This window comes from Accipiter gentilis, chromosome 2 (genome assembly GCF_929443795.1).
Source record: "Accipiter gentilis chromosome 2, bAccGen1.1, whole genome shotgun sequence".
Lineage (NCBI taxonomy): Eukaryota > Metazoa > Chordata > Aves > Accipitriformes > Accipitridae > Astur > Astur gentilis.
Genome location: NC_064881.1, coordinates 46,473,085 through 46,491,959, shown reverse-complemented (window position 1 = coordinate 46,491,959; position 18,875 = coordinate 46,473,085). Strand labels below are relative to the sequence as shown.

Below are 18,875 nucleotides of genomic sequence, written 5' to 3'. Positions count from 1 at the left end.
ACATTAGTATGATAGATGTAGGGATACTCTAGACTAAATATTGCTTGTCTACTTTGGAAAATACTAGATTTCAAAGAGTTAAAGTCCTCGTTTTTGTTGTGCAGAATCATTTTGACTTGCACTAATTTTTCAAAGTCTTTTGTGTTCTTACTGGAAACTTTTAATACTGGCTTTTTAGGAAAGAGCTTGCTTCTGATTTAATTTAGAATAAGTTTGGGGGTTACAGATTTGAGATAAAACCTGAAATAAAGCTAAACTTCTCAAAACCTGATGGAAGCAGGAACAGGAAAGAGTGTACTAATTCCCAGGTTTGAAATTTGGCACTTTCATATGTTGTGTGACAGTGACTAAGTTCATCTTTGATGTCTGAGCTCTATTGAGTAAGTACTTCTGGCCAAACCTGACTCAAATCCTATTTAAGAATGACATCCTCGTGAATTAGTCTGTTTTGGTTTTTGTAGCTGGGCATTATGAGAGTCATAAGCCTATGCAGGATAGCAGCTTGTCTATATAACCCGGTTTCCTGCTTGGACAAAGTAGAAACCAGCTAGTGTCCTCTGTCTGGCTTGCTGGATTTATCATTCTGTTTTGCCTAAAGATGGTCCTGGATATGGAAGATACAGCTTACCTGCTGAAGAGTGCAGTGAGTATGCAGAGGAATGAATCTCTAAAGAGACGTAAAAGCTGAGAATTAGTGTTTCAATGGAGTATAGTTCAGATAGCAGTGATGCTCAGCTTGCCCAGCGTACAAGGAGGGGGATATCTTGATTCGTTGCTGTAATTGTAACTTAAAACTGATGTAAAGGTGTAATTGCAAGGAAAATAGGTGAAATGTGGAATGGTGTTGCCTAGCATCCTTATTTTCAACAAAATGTGTGGTATATTCCATGTATCAAATTAAGGAGCTAATATTTAGATCAAATTACTACCTTGGGTCTCTGGAGAGCTTTTGGGTTTTGCTCTTTAAAGTTTTTTTGCAGAGGCTGTACGCTCCTGACTTCTGCAGCATAGTTTTTAATGGATTTGAATTTAACTTGGGCTTTGCCTCTGGGCATTACTGCACAGAGCAAGTCAAGGGAGCCCTGCAGCAGCAGCCAGTACACTGTACTGAATGACAGGGATATCTGTCTTGTACAGTAAAAGTATTCTGGTGAAATGCTAAGACTGGCTACTAACTATATACTGCCTTGACTACTATGTGAGTGTAACGGTACTGTAAGTAAGTGTCATAAATAACTGTTGCTTTGTGATTCCCTTTACACATTTTGGCAAAATAACTAATTGTTTATACCCACCTGAAGTTCAAGTGCAAAAGAAACAAAAAACTGTTCTGTATGTTGTGGCTGTTAGTATGACCCAAGTCACATCTAACTTACATAGACATCCAATAAATAAAAGATGGTACTCAGAGGGACTTTGATTTGATAATAAAAGTGCCTGTAGCTTTAAGATCATTAAATAGTACAAACTTCTGTTATGTCAAGTAATAGCAGTATGCTTCCTAACACTGCTTCTCTGGTAATCACCACGACAATGTCGTGGATATGCTGCTCTATAGCAAACTTCAGACAGTTGGGTTTATGCTCAGGTCTATACATAGCAAGCCATAAAGCTAACATATGTGGCTGTCGTGTTTATTGGGGAAGGCTACTATAATCACAAGGCACCACAGTGTGATAAGTATGGCAAATACAGGCTACTTAATACTGCTTTCTTTGGGGAATAGTAGTTATTTGCTGAGTTAAAGTCCTTTTCCTAGAAAATAGAAGTATTTACTTTTAGCAACTTGCACTTTTGCAAATGCCGCCTGTCATAGTTGTAAGCTGTTGTTATTTTAGGTGTCATTGCACCAAACTGCTTGGGTTTTTTTTCCCTTTTTTCTTACGCTGCCTTTTAATGAGGTTAAAAACTATTTAACTCTTTCCTCGGCATCTGGTTAGAGCTAGCAGCTTAAGTGGAGTAGGTAACAGCTGAATATAAAAGGTTAGCAGGGATCCCTGATGGTGGGGATGAACGGGGAATTGTGAAGACCCCCAGGGCTGCGGGCAGACCCTGGGATGGGGCAGGACTCGTGCTCGTGGTCAGACAGAGGTCTGCTGCAGCGGGGGTTCACTGGAGCGCTTGGACAAGCCCTTCACAGATTTCCTCCTGTTCTTTGGCAGGAGCAAGATGTGGAGACTGTGCATGGCTCGGTCCATGTCACCATGTGTGGGACTCCCAGAGGGAACCGGCCAGCTATCCTCACCTACCATGACATTGGGCTGAATCGTAAGTAGACTTTTTATTTAATAGCACAGGCACGGCCTGGTTCCTTAACACTACTGCCATAATCAAAGGTGTGGAAGCAGCGGTGGTTAGGAGACCTTTCCCAGGTCGTTGCTTGTTGATGTCCACTGCAACCTGCTAGACGGTACCCAATTCCTCTCTCGCAGCAAGTTTAATTCTCAGATATTTTATCCTCACAAAGTAAACAGTTGGAATATTTCACTTGAAGGAGCGAAAGACCTCTGCTAGCTCATCGTGACTGTGTATAAATGCTGTAAAAACATCTGCAGGGGATGGCTGAGGGGGTATTGCCAGCAGGACTGAAAACAACATTGCTGGTGCTTTGTCTTGGGTTCCTGTCTGATATCCAGTCTTATGCTGCTGTGGGTTTGTATGAATTACATGGCAAATCAGGATGACGAAATGAATGCTGGCATTGTGTCCTTAGCCAGTATTAAGACAATAACTTTGATAAGTGCCTTTTATCTTATCTGTCATATCCAAGAATATAATGACCTAATATCCAGATCTGCTCTAATTTGTTCTTTTCACCAGTACTGTTTGCTTCACACAATTTACTGTTTCTTAATCAGTTATCAATACTTACATGCAAAACCACCTGCAGATCTTTAAAGTCTGACTGTTGCTCAGGGGGTGGATATTACTCATAAGAAAAAATGTTTCCTTGCCTGTAGGGTTTTTTTTTGTGGAACTGCCTTACTTTATTTTAGATTTTCAGTGGATCAGGGCAGAGCTTAATCTGGGTCCCATCTTTGAATAAGACTTTCTTCTTTCTGGAGTTACAAAGTCTATCTTTATGGTGAATAAATTTTCTCTCCCTTTTCCCAAACTGGCATATTCTCCTAAAGCTGATTTTAACTAAAAATGTTTTATATTCTGCAATGATTTTTGCCTGTACACTGTAGCGTGAGGACATTCAGAAGCACACACAGAATATTGAGTTGTTTTCTAGGCATCTCAAAGGTGGTGCTACAGAATTTATGCTTTCTACTCCAGGAGAAAAATATGCTAACTGTCTTCCCACATTAATATTGCTTAAAAATCAGAAATCAAATCACCTCAAAGTTGGGAGCCTACAGCACTGAGTATCCCAGGAAAATGCTTTTGTCTTGAGCTGCCTGCAGCAGCCGATCATGGAATGTTTATCTTGTAATACTTGGGCAAAAGCACAAGTCACGATCTCAGCCTTGGATACTTTTTTCCTCCATCTGTTTTGACACAATCCAAAGAAAAATGAGTGGACAAGTAAATGGATAATTTTGTCTAAGCCAAAACCTGGGCTGAATAGTCCTGACCACATTTTATTAGTATTTTAACTTTGAATAAAGAATAATTTTTTGAGGTTTTGCTGTACAAGCAAATACTTATGGCAGGTACCAAACCACCATGGATAAATCTTAGCGGGCCATGGGGAAGGAGCTGTTCAGGGCTTTTTCTTCAAGGAACTAAAGCCAGTTGGCACAGGCTGCTTTGTAGCAGGGCTTTTTTGGTCTTTCCTCCTTAGAAATAAAGGACTGCCACTTTACCCAGGCTATAACACAGCTCACCTGATTGAACCAACTTATCATTAACCTGCAGGACAGGTTAATAAATGACTTTATAGCTGCGAACTCACTGTTTCCGCTCAGCATAATTATTCTGTATTTTCTTTTCAAGATAAAACTTGCTTCAATCCTCTCTTCAACTTTGAGGATATGCAGGAGATCACCCAGCACTTTGCAGTCTGCCATGTGGATGCACCTGGGCAGCAGGATGGAGCACCGTCTTTCCAGGCTGGGTGAGATGTCAGGGAAACAGCCCATGCTTTCAGAGTTATCCTCCTTCTGGAAAAAAAATCTTGATCTGCAGTTTAATTAACTGTAGTTGGCTGTTGAACTTGAATCCTGCCCCTATTTCTAAGGTGCTGGAGCTCTGGGAGCTCTCTTGTGTTGTGCCAGTTCACAGTAGACTTTGGGGCTGTAATGTTGTGTTTTATCTCTGATAACTAGACTGCTTGTAAAGCAGTGCCTTGACAGATGTCTACATCCGTCAATTTAAATAATGAATTACCTTGTTTTGTTATGACATCCTGAATACAAATACAAAACTAAATTGTTACTGTAAGATAGGCATTAGCAACTATATAATGTCCTTCCTAAATCCGTGTGTTTTTATTAAATGACAGCATGGTAGATGTTGATAAGTAGACTTGATATCCTATGTGGAAAATCCAAGTTGTTGAACAGTAACAAAGTGATGTAGCCCCACAGAATATCATAGATACAGTCAGGAGTATGCAGCTATCACGTATTGATGCTGTAACTCTTGGAAACCTTGTGTGCCATGAGCACTGCGTTTGCCAAAATGCTTGTCCCATTTAGTTCAAATGAGACAGGTTGCCTTAAGATGCCCCTTGGGTGGGAATCAGCTCGGTTGAGGACGGGAGCAGCCAACAGGCTGAGGGGAGGGTTACAAGGCAAAGAACAGTTGTTCTGTAAGAACTGGGTATTAAGGAGCTTGTATGTACCCTTATTGCATGATCCAGTCTATTTCCCTTCTTAATTTTTAAGCTGGTCTGATGCTGAGGAGGTCACGATGGGCCAGGTTCTCAGCTAGTGTTAACTGCAATGGCCCAGTTGTCTACCAGAGCAGCCTGCGAAGCTATTTTAGTCAGCCACCTTTGTATTTGTTTGAATTACGAGCTTTTAAGTGTCTTAACCCTCATGTCCTGAGCAAAACACTTCTGAGTTGTAAGCTGCATAGGGCAGCCGTCATGGTCAATGCTAGTAAAGACCACCGCTTAATAACATCATGATGACAGCACAAGACAGTGTATTATCTCTCCCAGTCCTCCAGCTGGGAGACAGCATGCTCCAGTTAAAAGTCATAGCTGTTGCAGTGGCACTAGCTTTTGTCATTACAAGGTTTAGTTTACCAACAAGAAAATCTAGGAAAATAAAGTAGTTTTGCACTATTTGTATTTTTTTTGTTGTTGGGTTTTATTTTGGAAACTAAACTAGAGAATCATTAGGTGTAGTCCTGATGGGAAGAAGAGATTTGAATAGATTCTAGGCAGATGTTCTCCAGCTACTTCGGGTGGATTTTTTTCCATGTGCTGCTCACTTGAGATTTTGCTCAGAATTTCCTTCCCTCAAAATTTTGTTTCCGCTCTGCAGAAAACCAGGAGCATTAACTGACAGCTGCTTTTATTGAACATCAGCAGCAGCTTCATAGCCCTTCCTATGCCTTCCTCTTTTCTATTAATATTAATAGAAAGCTATCCTCACTTATCCTATGGTACTTTGTGTGTCCCCGAAAACATGCATGCAAATTATTTGCCAAACATCTAAATCTCATTACTGTAGTCTGCAATTCTGCAACATGGGGAAACTTTTATGGTGGACCAGAAGTACAAATGTGGTGCATGTGGTTGGAAACTCACGTCTCAAGTTGAAGCTTATGAAAAAGTTTTAAGTGTTAACTTTTCTTGGAGGAGATTCATGATGGTCTGTTTTGCTCTCAGCCGGACCAGACATCTATCATTCTGTAACTGACGTAAAGCACCATATAGATTATGCTTGTATTTCTGCTAAATTACTTACATGTGCTTGCTCCTGATTTAAATTCAGCTCATACTGTCAATGATCTTGTAATAAGCACATTTGGTATTGAATCTACAGTGACCGCTGTGTCTCTAAATATCCCAGCCTACTCTACTGGAAGTGGTGTAGTAAATCCACAAATGCACATTTGTTGTAGGTACGTGTATCCCTCCATGGATCAGCTGGCCGAAATGCTTCCCGGAATCCTGAAACAGTTTGGGTGAGTGCGGAATTATTTTCTTATTTTCCTCATTCTTCTCTCTACGTGGCATGCTTAAAGATCAGGGCAGAGCAGATATTTGCCTGTGCTGCCCCTGAAGCTTCAGTCTGGCTCTCTGGTGTTTTGTTTGCTAGAATTACAACCCGGTTTTGCGGGTTTTTTTTAATTCCTCTGTTATAGACGGATCACTTTTGCCTTTGTTTCTGAAAGAGCTTATTTTTTGGCCTTTTTTGAAATGTCTGTTTATTTTTAAACAGGAAGCAACTTTGAGTGAAATCCCACGTGCCTAATTTAGGGGCTTCCTCCAGTATTTTCTCTTCGTCGCCCGCACAGGGGCAGGGCACAGACAATCTGTTCTTCCCACTGTAACAACCCACGTTTTCCTGTGTGGTTAGCAGAAAAAAAAGTGGTCCCATCTGAGGACACTGTTTTGTTTCTGTGACTTGAGTGTCTTAGGGGGTCAGTCTGACCTCCTTAAACCTCTTCTGCTACCAAGTGCAGATACAGGTTGCTGGTGTCGAAGGACCTAGTCACAGTGCTCCTCTGTCTGCCTGCAGGTTCAGGAGTGTGTGCTCTCTTAAAGCTTAGCTTTTGCAGGAGCTGTAGCTAAGAAAGGTGCCTTCTCTGCAGAATTGGTGCTCCTGGGACACAATGAGGAGTGTGGGTAGGCACCTGCAAGGGGTCTTCAGACCAAGAAGAGAAACCCTGGCATTCAGAGTTGGGCAGCCTTGGAGAGCAGACCAGCTGGACTGTTGGTGGGCGTTTTAGTCTCAGAGCAGCACCCCAGTTTAGACATTGTCCAGTTGTTGTAACCAGCTGTTACAGTACCTTCGACCAGTTTACCTCACTACCTTCTTAAGAGATGTGGTTTCTGAAACACCTCGTGTGCGGCACAGGGTTGCCAATTCTGCTCTTGCACTGAAAAAAAGCTAACGTAATGCCAGTACCTTGACAATCAGTTAAACTGGAGTGTACTTACAAAGCCTTGATTTAATATTGCTAATGAGAATGAAAACTATCCTCACATATTTTCCTAAAAGCATTGTATAACCTGGTTTTCTGAGTGGTTTTGTCTAGTCTTCCCTTCCATGTATTTTCTAAAGGCCTTGAAGGTGATGCTTTAAAACCAGTTTCAGTTAATGCAAATATTTGGTTTGTCTCTGCCCTGTTTGGTTATGAAGTTTAAACTTAATCACCCCAGTGGCTGGATAGCATGAGAGGTTTTCCTGCCAGCCCCCTGTTAGAGAGGAATCGGTATCCCAGTTGGATAGCTGTATCGGGGAGGGCAGGGGGAGCCTGGGGAGGGGGGAGCTTGTATTTAGGCTGCAGATTTTGAGACTGTATCTTGTAAGTTTTTCTGGCAGAGACTAACCATTTCCTTCCAGCATCAGAACAATGCTGTGGTTGCTCAGTGTATTTACTTAAAGATAAGTGAGAATTGCCACTGCCCTGCAATGCACGAAGACCAGTGTCCAGCAAATTTGCCAAAAACAAATCAGCTGCTATGTCGAGCTCCTTACTGGGGCTGGTGGCATTGCTGAGGGTCCACGGTTTGCCCGAGCTGCAACCGACCCTTCTGTAGATAGATGCTGGCATGTGAAAGAGGAAGGCTGCTGATGAGGGTTTGTTTATTTTTGGTGCCGTCTTACTCATTTGTCTCTTCCGTTTTATTGCTGTGCAGGCTGAAGACCATTATAGGAATGGGAACTGGAGCCGGTGCCTACATCTTGACCAGATTTGCTGTAAGTTTTGTGGAGCTTCCCTAAAGCCTCGAACCTCGTTTTTCCTGACGTGTTCTCGCCCCTGTAGTGTGCGCAGAGAATTCCTGCTCTGCTGTGCCCATTTAAGTAAGCAGTTAGGCTTTTAAGTTAAATACCACAATCTGCGGGATAGCTAATCCAGAAGACCTAGATTTTCCATTTTAAGGCCGGGGCTCTACCCAGTTAATTTGCAGAAGGTTTTTTTAATGGGAGTTCTCTATTTAAACTGAGGGTGGAGAAGAAGTTAAATCTTAATGTTCTCCAGCTGCTCAGTTGAATTGCTTTAATGAAAAATCTTTTTCCATACATATGCTTGTTTTGTGCAAGATAAAACTAGACCTACCGCCTTCCTCCCCAGGAGATAATTTGCTAATTTAAATTTTATGCTGACTGTCAAGTTACAAAGGGTATGTGATGAATCTTAAATCTTTTCTTTTGCAGTTAAATCACGCAGAGATGGTGGAGGGATTAGTTCTCATTAATGTAAACCCTTGTGCTGAAGGTTGGATGGACTGGGCAGCAACTAAGGTAAACATTTTAAGTTAGAAAAATAAATCATACTGCGAGCCTGTCAAGCATGAGGAGCTGGGTAAGCTTGTGTGTCAAGGCATGGCTGCAGACACAAAATATCCCAGGCTAATTCCTTTGGGGTTTAATCTTCCATTTGCAAACAAACCTCCTGCAGGGCTAGTGATAAAAATAAGTACTTTGAGGAAACAGATACCTGTGGTATAATGGAGCTACTGGCTATAGACAATTCTTAAGAGCCAGTAACTGCTGGGGAAAACCTAGTTTAACCTGGACACAGGGTGGTTTTGGAAACAACTTTCTTTCAAGTAAACTTCAGACATAGTATAACATTCAGTTCTTTCTTGTCCGTGGCTTTGTTTACCAGCACAGTCCAAAATGTGAACTAGAGCACAGAAAAATGTTCAGAGAAACATCTTCCAGGTTTCAATCATCTAGCTGAGTCTTAGATGCCAAAAAAACTCAGAAAAAGGGCATTAGCTACAGTAACTGTGGACAGATGGTCCATACAGCCACACTTGTAAGTGAAAATGTTCACATACAAAGCATCTCCTTTAACTGTATTCTTTTGTAGTTGCAAGAAAGATTGCAATGTGGGAAAACAAGCACTGAACTGGTTTCAAAAACATTCCGGGGACCAGTATATATGAATAAGTATAAATGTTACATTACATGTCACTCAGATTTAACCTGTTAAAACATTTTTCAGGGTAAACTGATGGAAGGTACTCTGCATCATTCAGGGTCATGTTTAAGTGAATGGCAGTTGTTATAAACACTCCGAGAAGTACAAGACTTAGTGCGTCATCTTTTAACCACACATAGAGCCAATCCATTGTAAGTGTCTAGGGTGATATTAAATGTAATGACAACCTTATAATACTAGGAGAAACTTTCCAGAGCTGGGTTGTAACATTCTTTCAAGGCTTAGTTACTCATTTTTAAAAATAATTTTGCATACCACTTTATTTTGGTAAGCTTGATCTGGAATTATATTTAGTAAATCCTCTACATCGAGATGTACCATTTGACATGTTTTGATTATCTCACCCAATGTCTCACTATAATTAAATTTTTCCATATCTGTGCCTTTGCCTTCAACCTCTCAAGTATTGCTGACCTTAGGAGTACAGCGGCTGCCCTTCTGTCCTTCCAAAGCAAGAGCACATACTCTGGGGCATGAGCTTTAGGTACCAGCTCCAATGTATTGTCAGTGTGGGTTGTTAGGGAGGAGCCTGGGCAGTGAGGTTAAATGACACCCATCTGGCTGGTTTGCTTGGTGTTGCAGGGGGTGATTCCATATATACCTATGCCACTAGTAGTGTGTTCCCTATATAACTGCATTAGCAAAGACATCTTAGGAGAATGACTCAAACATAAGCAACCCCTAGTGGTGTTTTAGTTGGATTGAGGGGAAAAAAAATATCAGTCCAGGATATTGTACATATAGTGACAGCAGAGGAAAATCCATTGGTCTACTTATGGGTAATTGAAAGGTTTCAATTGTTCAAGGATTCTTTTAATATCAGATACTTAGATGATCTTGCTGTTCAGATTTCAGGTTGGACAAATGCTTTACCGGACATGGTCATTTCACATCTCTTTGGAAAGGTAAGGATGTTCAGAAGATTTCTCTGATGTATTCAGTCATCCGTATTTACCACCTGGGGCTGGGAGGAGGGGAGAAGCCTTCACTTAAACAACAAAGTACAAAGTTAAACTGTGAGATTGGATTCATGCTTGTGTTCCCAGTATATGCCATGGGGCTTGCTGTGTCCCAACAACTCAAGTGCATCTCTGTCATAACAACTCTAAGGGTTAGCTCCCAATTTAGACAGCCAAACTTAAACATGAGTATAAGCATCATATGTGATCATGTTCTGAGCAGAATTACCCCACAGATTTTTTTTTTATACCATAATATACTTGTAACTCCGGGAACGCTGGTTATTAGTACTAATGGTGCTCTTCAGTGCAAGCCTACTTTAATGGAAAGTGCTATATTGTTTTCTGAGGCTACTTTGCCATGCTTGAAATTGTTAGTAAATGCAATGGTAAACTCCATTCCAGCAGAACAAGGAACTGATCTACAAAGACTTTAGAACCAAACTGTTTAAAAATGTTAGTGGTTGAAGTCCATGAAGCTTAGTTATTTACTATTGTGAAATTGAGTCCCATGTTACATATGTTTGTAAGCTTTCAACATCTGTTCTACTCCGGAAACATTTATTGAGCTTCTTACCCTGAATCTTTCTTTGTTTTAAAACCGCACACTTGTCTGACTGTAACCATCTGCACTACAACTACATGTTTTGTAATCATAAGACCTTTACGTTAGAACATACTGAAGTTTTAAAGTGAAAAATGTGCTACTGCAATCGGAGGCTAATGTTAATTCTGGATGACACCACTGGGTGCTAGACGTTGTCCCTTCCCTAAAGGTGCACCCTTGTTGTGTAGATACAAGTCTGATACACGACTGCTGTGCCATGTCTTCAGATCCTTTCAGAAAATAGCCCCTATTCTGAATGATTCTGTCTCCACTATAGGAAGAGATTCACAGCAACCATGACCTGATCCATACTTACCGTCAGCATATTATTAATGATATGAATCAAACCAACCTTCATCTCTTTGTCAACTCTTACAACAGGTAAATACATTTACCTGATTTCTAACTGGAAACTGTTTTAAGAGGCTGTCCGGCTCTTAGAGCCAGTATTACTTGTATGGTGGAGTTACTTGTGTTCCCTCAGTATAAAGTTCTGCTTAACAGTGCCTTTAGGGATCTCAGGTGGTTTGCTTATGGGAGAAGGACCTTGTGCGTTTGTGGGGAGAAAAATGGTGCACTGGGACTGAGCTAAGATACTGATACTTCAGTCTAAGAGTGGTTCTCCATCAGTTGTGGAGGCTACAACTTATATCAGATTAAATTAACGTATGTGAGTGTCTGTGCTTTCTCTAAAATAAAAGAATATGGAAGTATTCAAGAATGTTTCGGTGTACCAAGAACCTTTGTCCTCTCTGTTTTTTTTTTTCAGTCGGCGAGACCTAGAGATTGAGCGCCCTGTTCCTGGAATAAATGTTGTCACCCTTCAGTAAGTATTTTATTTCCTACCATTTCACCTGTACATGATGTGAGCTTAGAGGTGTGATCAGTGGCTGTATAGCATATGTGTTGCAGAGCTGTAGCTGAATGTGCTTATGTGCTAGAAAAGGATCTTGTAACTTTGTGTAGGAGAAGTTACTGCAAGACAGGGACTGCCGTTAGGAAGACTTCCCCTCTTCAAACTTCACAATCATGTTAGCTGAAATGGAAAGTTAAGTAGTTCCTGTCACTGTGTATGTGCGAACTTGGTCTTAGAGAGTAAGTACTTGAAGAGTAGATTTACTTGGCTTCATCCAGAAATATGTTGTCGTTAATGGAAGCTATAGCTCTGAATGCACTTGAGCCGTGCCTATACAACCAAAAAAACCCAACCCAAAACCATTAAAAAAAAGGCAACGAAACAAACAAAAACCATTCAGGAAGATGGAGCAGATATGAGAATGACTATCTGCCGGTTCTTTTGCTAACGACTCTTAACTTATGCTGCAATTTATGCAACATTACAGTTGTCAAGTCCTCTGCTGGGCTGCTGGTGTTTACACGCAGGAGACAGACTCTGCTCCTCTGCCAGCCTGGTTGAAATTGGATGACAGGTCTGAAAGTTGGAGCTCAGGGGGGAGTGGGGGTGAGACTTTGATGCTGATGCCCATATTCAGTTTCTTATAAAACAAGGAATAAGAGCACTGGGAATGCCTGATGGCTACAAGGTGAGGAAAAGGACGGGTTCTCAGGCCAGGTGTCGGAGTGCGTCAGTAGATCTGCAGCTAGCACAGTGGATTTGATGTATATTTAAGGGATCTGGAATACAAAACAAGCCGTTTTCACGCACTTAATGGTCTCATCCTTGCAGCGACACAAAACGTAGCTTGGGGCAAGTGCGGGCCGGATCACAGAGATAACGCCGCTTCTGTGTGCTTCCTTGCAGATGCCCCGTCCTCCTGGTGGTTGGTGACAGTTCCCCGGCGGTGGACGCCGTGGTGCGTATACTGAGCCGTCTTTGCCACCCTGATGACGGGCAGGCTGAGCCAAGAAGCCGCGCAAGGCCGGCAGAGCTCACGCCCGCGCAGCGAGCTCGCTGGCGATCGATCCAGCCCAGCTGGCTCTCCTCTTTCAGACCGCGGGAGAGCTGCCATTAATTCCTCGCTCTTTGTCCCCTCTGTCTGTGCACCGTTATTTAATAGCTACCGCGTTAGGAACAATTGCCACAGCAGTTCCAGTGAACCGCAAATATTTTTCCTTTAGAGAGGAATCTGCTGCTGGTATTTTAACTTGTTCTGTGCTGTTGGAGCTGTGCCCTGGGTCACTATGGAAGCAAAGAGCTTCTTTTTGACCATTATAACTCGCCCCAGATGACTGGATGACTTCAAATGTTGTGCCTTAACAGGCATGCCCAGTCTGCTGGCCTGTGGCCATACGGCTGCTCACCACTTGGGACGCTACCAGATGACCCCAAATCACAAGATAAACAACACTTGTTGCCACTGGAGTCCCAGAAACAGATAAAAAAAAATCTCAAATTCCCAACTAATGGGTTGGTTTGTACATGGAAAAGAATAGTCAGAAATGTGAACTGACCTCCTCGGGTTTAAAGATGTATATATGTATACATAGAATCTTTATACAGAAGCCTATTTAGTCTGTATTAAGCCAGAAAACAAGGTATTTCAATCTGTTTTCATCCAGCAGTTCATAATTAAAATCTTATGTATAATGCCTTATGCTGTTGTTCTTTAACATAGGTTGAATGCAACTCAAAGCTGGACCCGACAAGGACCACACTTCTGAAGGTAATAACAAAAGCTGTTTTTTAAAATAAACATTCCCCTCATTTAAAATCAGCTAGATTAACTAAAAAAGCAGAACCAGAGCGATGTGCTGCAGTACAGATAACACAGTGAGAATCCAGTTCTGATGCGAAAAGGCAGTTTCTTCAGGGTAAGAATATTTTAGTGGGATAAGCGAGACCAGGGGCTTCTTGTCAAGGTTAACAACAGGGAATTTCTCAGCTCCTCCGTTTTAAAACACTAGGGGTGAGACTTGAAATGCTCAGTATTTCACATACCCATAATGAATTTGACTAGAGCTGGCAAAGTTGATCTCGAGGTATTTTGAAAGGTTTGAACAAAGCCATCAGCAGACTGGAAGTGCAAACCAACTGGTTCCGTTCCTGTGCTGCCTGTCCCTCAGCAGTAGTGTCGGATGAATAGACAGCTGATCTATCAGCCACGGTTTTGTCATCCTGCCTTTTATGAGGGCACAGTCTAGGACATCTTGCTGTCTTATTTTCCAGAAAGTTGATAAAATGCACTATTGAACTGCAAAACACTGTGCAGAGGCTTTGGCTGATATTTGGCGTTCGGAGTACAGGTGCAATCTTCAGCTCGTTACTGATGAAGTAAAATGGAATGAGTGTAATAGCATGCAAATGTTGAAACAAGTCTGGTCATGTTTCTGCTGGGAACTTTTACTGCATCTCTATTGAACTGGTCAGTGAAAATTATAATAAGCAATGATTTTTTTAAAATTCATTTTCCTCCTTCACACTGAGGAATTACAGTGCTGACCTACCACGTGGATGTGGCAGACTCACCCTAAGAAAAAAATATCTGACACTATCTCAGGTCCTCTATCAGTGGCCAACCTTTGCTCCGTGCAGGGATGCGGCTGATGCCAGATCCTGTTACAGGCCTGTTTTGCTGCTAACTAATCCTAGATAGGATTTGGGGTTTCCTGTAATTTACAACTCAACTGTTTTCAGCCTGTGGTGTTCCTTGGAACAGGACTGTTTTTGTTGGGTTGATTTTGAGGGGTGGAGTGGCAGGAAAAATGAAATGCTCCAAAAATATTGCATGCACTCAAGATAGCTTTTCTAATTTGGCTTTCCCTGCTTCCCTTGGCAAGTCAGGCTGATGCTTGCCATCCGCAATCTCAGCAAATCATTTTTCCCTCTCACCTCTGAGGTTTAGGTGTTTGTTCTCTCTCCCCTGTTTGTCATTCAGGTCAATACCAAGTCACGCTACTGTAATTCAGAGCTGAACTTGTAACCAGGGCTAATAGGCTAGTGTCTAAGAAACTGGTAATCACTGCCTGGCAAAAAATATTTATTTGTAGCTCCAGCCAGTGCCTGAGGGTCAAGACACTCTGGGGTGCAGTCACAGCTTTTATAAACATTCAGCTGCTTGCTTTGATGCATTCATCTACATGTATGTTACTCACACGAAAAAAGGAAATGTTTTTCTGCCAGATAGCTAAAAAGGTCACTTTAATATATCCTGAGCATAAATAAGTTCCTCTGGCATTACCCTAACTGGCTGTTCTCATCCCCGTTTCAGATGGCTGACTGCGGTGGGCTCCCTCAAGTTTCCCAGGTAGGATTTGGCTGATGGAAATCCTACTAATCCTGTTCTGCAGCGTCTCAGACTGCAACAAATGGGTGTTTTCCTGTAGGGTACTTGCTGTTCCCAAATGGCAGCCAAAAGGATGGTTATGATTTCACGAATAATGATGTCAGTCGGTCATCTGAGCTTTCTTTTTTCTTTAAAGAGCAGTGAAGCGCAAAATTAAGATTGGGAGGGGATATTATTTCCACTAATTAAGTCTTAACCAAGTAAAGGTCTGAGGTGGGAATGCGGAGATATTATTTTATGCCTGTCTACTAAGCTAGCATAGATTAAGACTTGAGCAGTAGTGTTTTAAAAACATTCTTATTTGGACTATTTATAGTATAGATCAGGAAAGTGGGAGGCAGGAAATAACAACGCTATGTTCTTGCATACACTGACTTGGCTTGAGTGAGAATGAACTGGAGTTTCTGAAATATATTTAGGCATAAATTCCAAGGCTGCTAATAAAACTAGGCTGGGAAAGTTAAAATTTACCGATGCTCTAGTGTTGCTTCACCAAGAGCTGACCTGTAAATCAGCTTTAGAATACAATCTAATATCTAAACACATTTCTAAGCAATATAATGTGGTGTTTGCATACTTAAGGAAAAAACTGAATTTGTAATTACCTGCAGTTGAAAAGTCCCTGTTCAGGCAGTGTGTGCTCTAACAGTGGGAAGGGGGAAAAGGCTTTTTTAAGCCACGCAGGAGTATGTGCATTGCTTCTGTTATACAGAGTCCATTCTTTGCACTGATTCAGATAGAATTATACAAAAAACTATAGGCAATATTGACATGTGCAATAATTGAGATTATGAGGCTTATTTGGCCGCTGTCAGCAGCAGAGAAAAATGAGTGCCTCATTGCAAGAATGTCAGTCAGTTGTGCTTGTATATTCTGCTGAGCTTTTTTTGCCATATAAACATAACTATCAGCTCTGACTAGCTGAATTTGTTTTCTGCTGATTAGGAATTGCTCAGTTACCAACCCTGTGTGAACTGCTTTGTATATTTTTGTGAGGCCAATTGTTTTACTTTGGCTCACGTGTCCCTGTAACTGCGCGAGCAAAGTTTGGGCCAGGTTTAGACCACTTGTAGTCACTTCTCTGGAAATCTCATTCTCAAATGCATGTGTCCATTTGGTAAAATAATGGGGCAGAGAAGCAGACTAGGGAGGGGAATGGTGGAATTCTCTCATGTAAATGAGATTTTCAGACGTTCACTAGAACCCAGAGAATATTTAATATGTCCCTGTTAAGAAAGGGCATTCATGGCATCTATAACATTCTAATGTAACTGACTTGCAGAGCACTGTGTACAATAATACTCTTTCTTTTGCAGCCTGCCAAGCTTGCAGAAGCTTTCAAATACTTTGTTCAGGGAATGGGATACAGTAAGTATTGGTTTTATGGAATGGTTCACCTGGCTACCAAAGTTTGCTGGGCATCTAAGCACCCAGAGAGTCTTCTGATCCCAGATGTGTGATTTTTTTTTCCCCTGTTGAATATGCATTTCCAAGGGGGGGAAAAAACCACCTGTGGTATCTGGGCAAAGGGTTTTCAGACCAAATTATGTTACTAAATAGTAGAGAGCTTTGTAGGCGGCTTATACTCACAAATACCTACTTTACTTTATCTTGATATTTTTAGAGTGGATATTTGTAATAGTGTCCCCTCATTGCATCACAGGATATGACTCGTATACTGCACACACCATTTAAAACCTCGTTAGGTCAGAGATTTCTTTGATTTGTAGCTGTTGGTCCTTCACGTATGTGCTCCTGACAGCTGCTGTTGTGGAGATGCATTGCTAGCCTGGGCTGCCAGCAAAGGTTAAACATCTGAAAGTAACGGGAGGTGTGATGAGTCTCTTTAGTTTTCCTCTGGATTGTTGCAGCCAACAGCAACATGTTGTAAAGGTCTGTCTTGAACCCCTCAGCCCTGGCCACCGATTTTGCCCGAGTAATTTGGGCTCCCTAACTGTATGCCTGGAGCAGTGGTGGTACTTCTGCATGTGAAGCTACCATGAAAAGTATATATTCAACCTCAAAGGCTTCTCCAAGGGTGGTTAAGGCTGGAGAGGAAGGCAAAGGCTTCCTTCCAAGCCCATGAAGCAACGCATTAATGAAAGACTCTTCTTCCAGTCCCCTCCGCAAGCATGACCAGGCTGATGAGGTCCCGCACCGCTTCTGGCTCCAGCGTAACCTCTTTGGAAGGACAGAGGAGCCGGTCTCACACTGGGGAGGGCACAAGGAGCCGGTCTCACACCGGGGAAGGAACAAGGAGCCGATCCCACACCGGGGATGGTGCCAGGAACCGCTCCCATACAGACACGCGCATCGAGCTGACGCCGAACTCGGCAAGCAACGCTGAACAATCAAGCCCCAAGTCCATGGAGGTGTCCTGTTAGGTGGCTATGGGAGGTTTAAGCTGGTCACAGTGTGATGAAAAAGTAATGGATGCCCCCTGTGTATCACAAAAACATAACTGCTATTAATCTCAAGCTATTCTGTAGGATGAACTCTGTTCGCCAGGGTCTGACAGGGACCAAAGAAAAGAAGCATCTCATTTGCTCTATCGTTATTCTTGTAACTCAGACAGTTGCTGCTATTGTGCCCTCCTTCAATGGATGCCAAATTCTAAAGGATACTTGCCAAAAGCTGATGTGGTTGTAAACACTTCAGAGTCAAACCAGACTTGCTTAATATCCTCTTTTAAAATCAAAACTGTTACATGCCCCTTTCTCTTTTATTCTCTTGAAGTAAACTGGCACAATTTGAGATGAGTTTCAAAGAGGGGGAGAAAAAAATCACTACTATGGATGGCTTTTAAAAAAGGAAATGAAACAAATGTGTTATGGCCTCATGTTGAAGCTGGAGTCGAATTCATTGTATATAGCTTGACTTCAAATGATAGAGAAGTTAATGTATCGTGCATTTATAGGCCTTCTAATTCATTAGTATTCAAGCCTGTTTTCCTATGTACAATAATATACTACTAAAATAGGCAATTTTAATGTGACTTGGAGATGAACTAAATCTTTAAGCTTTTTTATTTCACTTTTTTGAGATTTAGTTCCAGTCTTCCTTTCCTTCCCCCCTCCTAGCCCCCACAACCCGCTTAGCCAAATGAGGACAGGATTTAAATTTAGTAAGCAAGGTAGCATTTCCTGGTTGGGATCTTGGGCCAAAGGGTTTACCATACTGCAAAAGTTGGTGTAGTTGTAACAAGTAGGGTAGCTGTACATGCCAGCAAAGCAGAAACAGCTTGATTTTTCCTTCAGACAGCTTCTTATCTTTGCAGCTCAAGTTTTTGTGTCCAGCACAATTGTGATAAATTCAGAATTCTGTAAGCGAAGCCAAATCCAGCTGTTCTTTGTCAGGAGAGATGAATAACTGTGGGATGGCATGTAATTAGATACTGTACATTCAACTGCCACTAATTACTAGATTTGAAACTCTGATGAGATCTCACTGGTGCTGAGAAGCGTATTCCACAAAGTGGTGGAGTGGCAGCACTGTATTTGTGAAATACGGTGTTTAATGACTGCATAAATGTAATGATCTGCTGGTTCTGCATCTTTACGTAGCCTCCTGATACCTTTGGTTACTTTTTTGATGCTAGTGGCTTGATACCTTTCCACCAGTCAGATTTTCACAGCTGGGTGTTCTTAAGTTCTTAAGCGGGGTGTTCCGTGGGTAGTGGGACAGGATTTCCCGAGCTCCAGTGCATACCTGCTGCATTGCAGTCCTCACACAAACAAGAAAACTCAAATGCCGAGCAGTTAAATAGCAAATATTAATACTTGGGATTGCTTGTTCAGGAAAACACCATCTAGATTACTTTATTATTGACTAACTTCAGCTCTTGTGTAGAATATCCATAACAGTTTGTGGGAAGAACAGACAATTTCCAGAAAGAATAAAGCTATTGTGTAAAGTCTATCAAGAAAAGTTTCTTAATGAAGTATTTGTATTTATTTCAAAACAAATAAATTTGTAACTTTGCAA

At 41.7% G+C, this 18,875-nt stretch overlaps 1 protein-coding gene across 3 annotated transcripts in view; it reads left to right on the top strand.

The window, feature by feature from the left end:
• The window catches only part of NDRG1 (N-myc downstream regulated 1), a 75,656-nt gene extending 56,781 nt beyond the window's left edge, over positions 1–18,875 (top strand). For 2 of the 3 annotated variants that reach the window (XM_049821809.1, XM_049821817.1), the window contains exons 4-16: positions 2,163–2,268; positions 3,943–4,063; positions 6,025–6,087; positions 7,769–7,829; positions 8,289–8,375; positions 9,930–9,986; positions 10,925–11,028; positions 11,417–11,473; positions 12,410–12,461; positions 13,224–13,271; positions 14,817–14,852; positions 16,208–16,259; positions 17,010–18,875. In XM_049821809.1, coding sequence (XP_049677766.1) covers positions 2,163–2,268; positions 3,943–4,063; positions 6,025–6,087; positions 7,769–7,829; positions 8,289–8,375; positions 9,930–9,986; positions 10,925–11,028; positions 11,417–11,473; positions 12,410–12,461; positions 13,224–13,271; positions 14,817–14,852; positions 16,208–16,259; positions 17,010–17,275 — 1,110 coding nt within the window. In that variant the 3' untranslated portion in view covers positions 17,276–18,875. Of the gene's footprint in view, positions 1–477; positions 644–2,162; positions 2,269–3,942; positions 4,064–6,024; positions 6,088–7,768; positions 7,830–8,288; positions 8,376–9,929; positions 9,987–10,924; positions 11,029–11,416; positions 11,474–12,409; positions 12,462–13,223; positions 13,272–14,816; positions 14,853–16,207; positions 16,260–17,009 lie in introns of those variants that run through there. The other variant, XM_049821825.1, reaches the window with a different exon arrangement.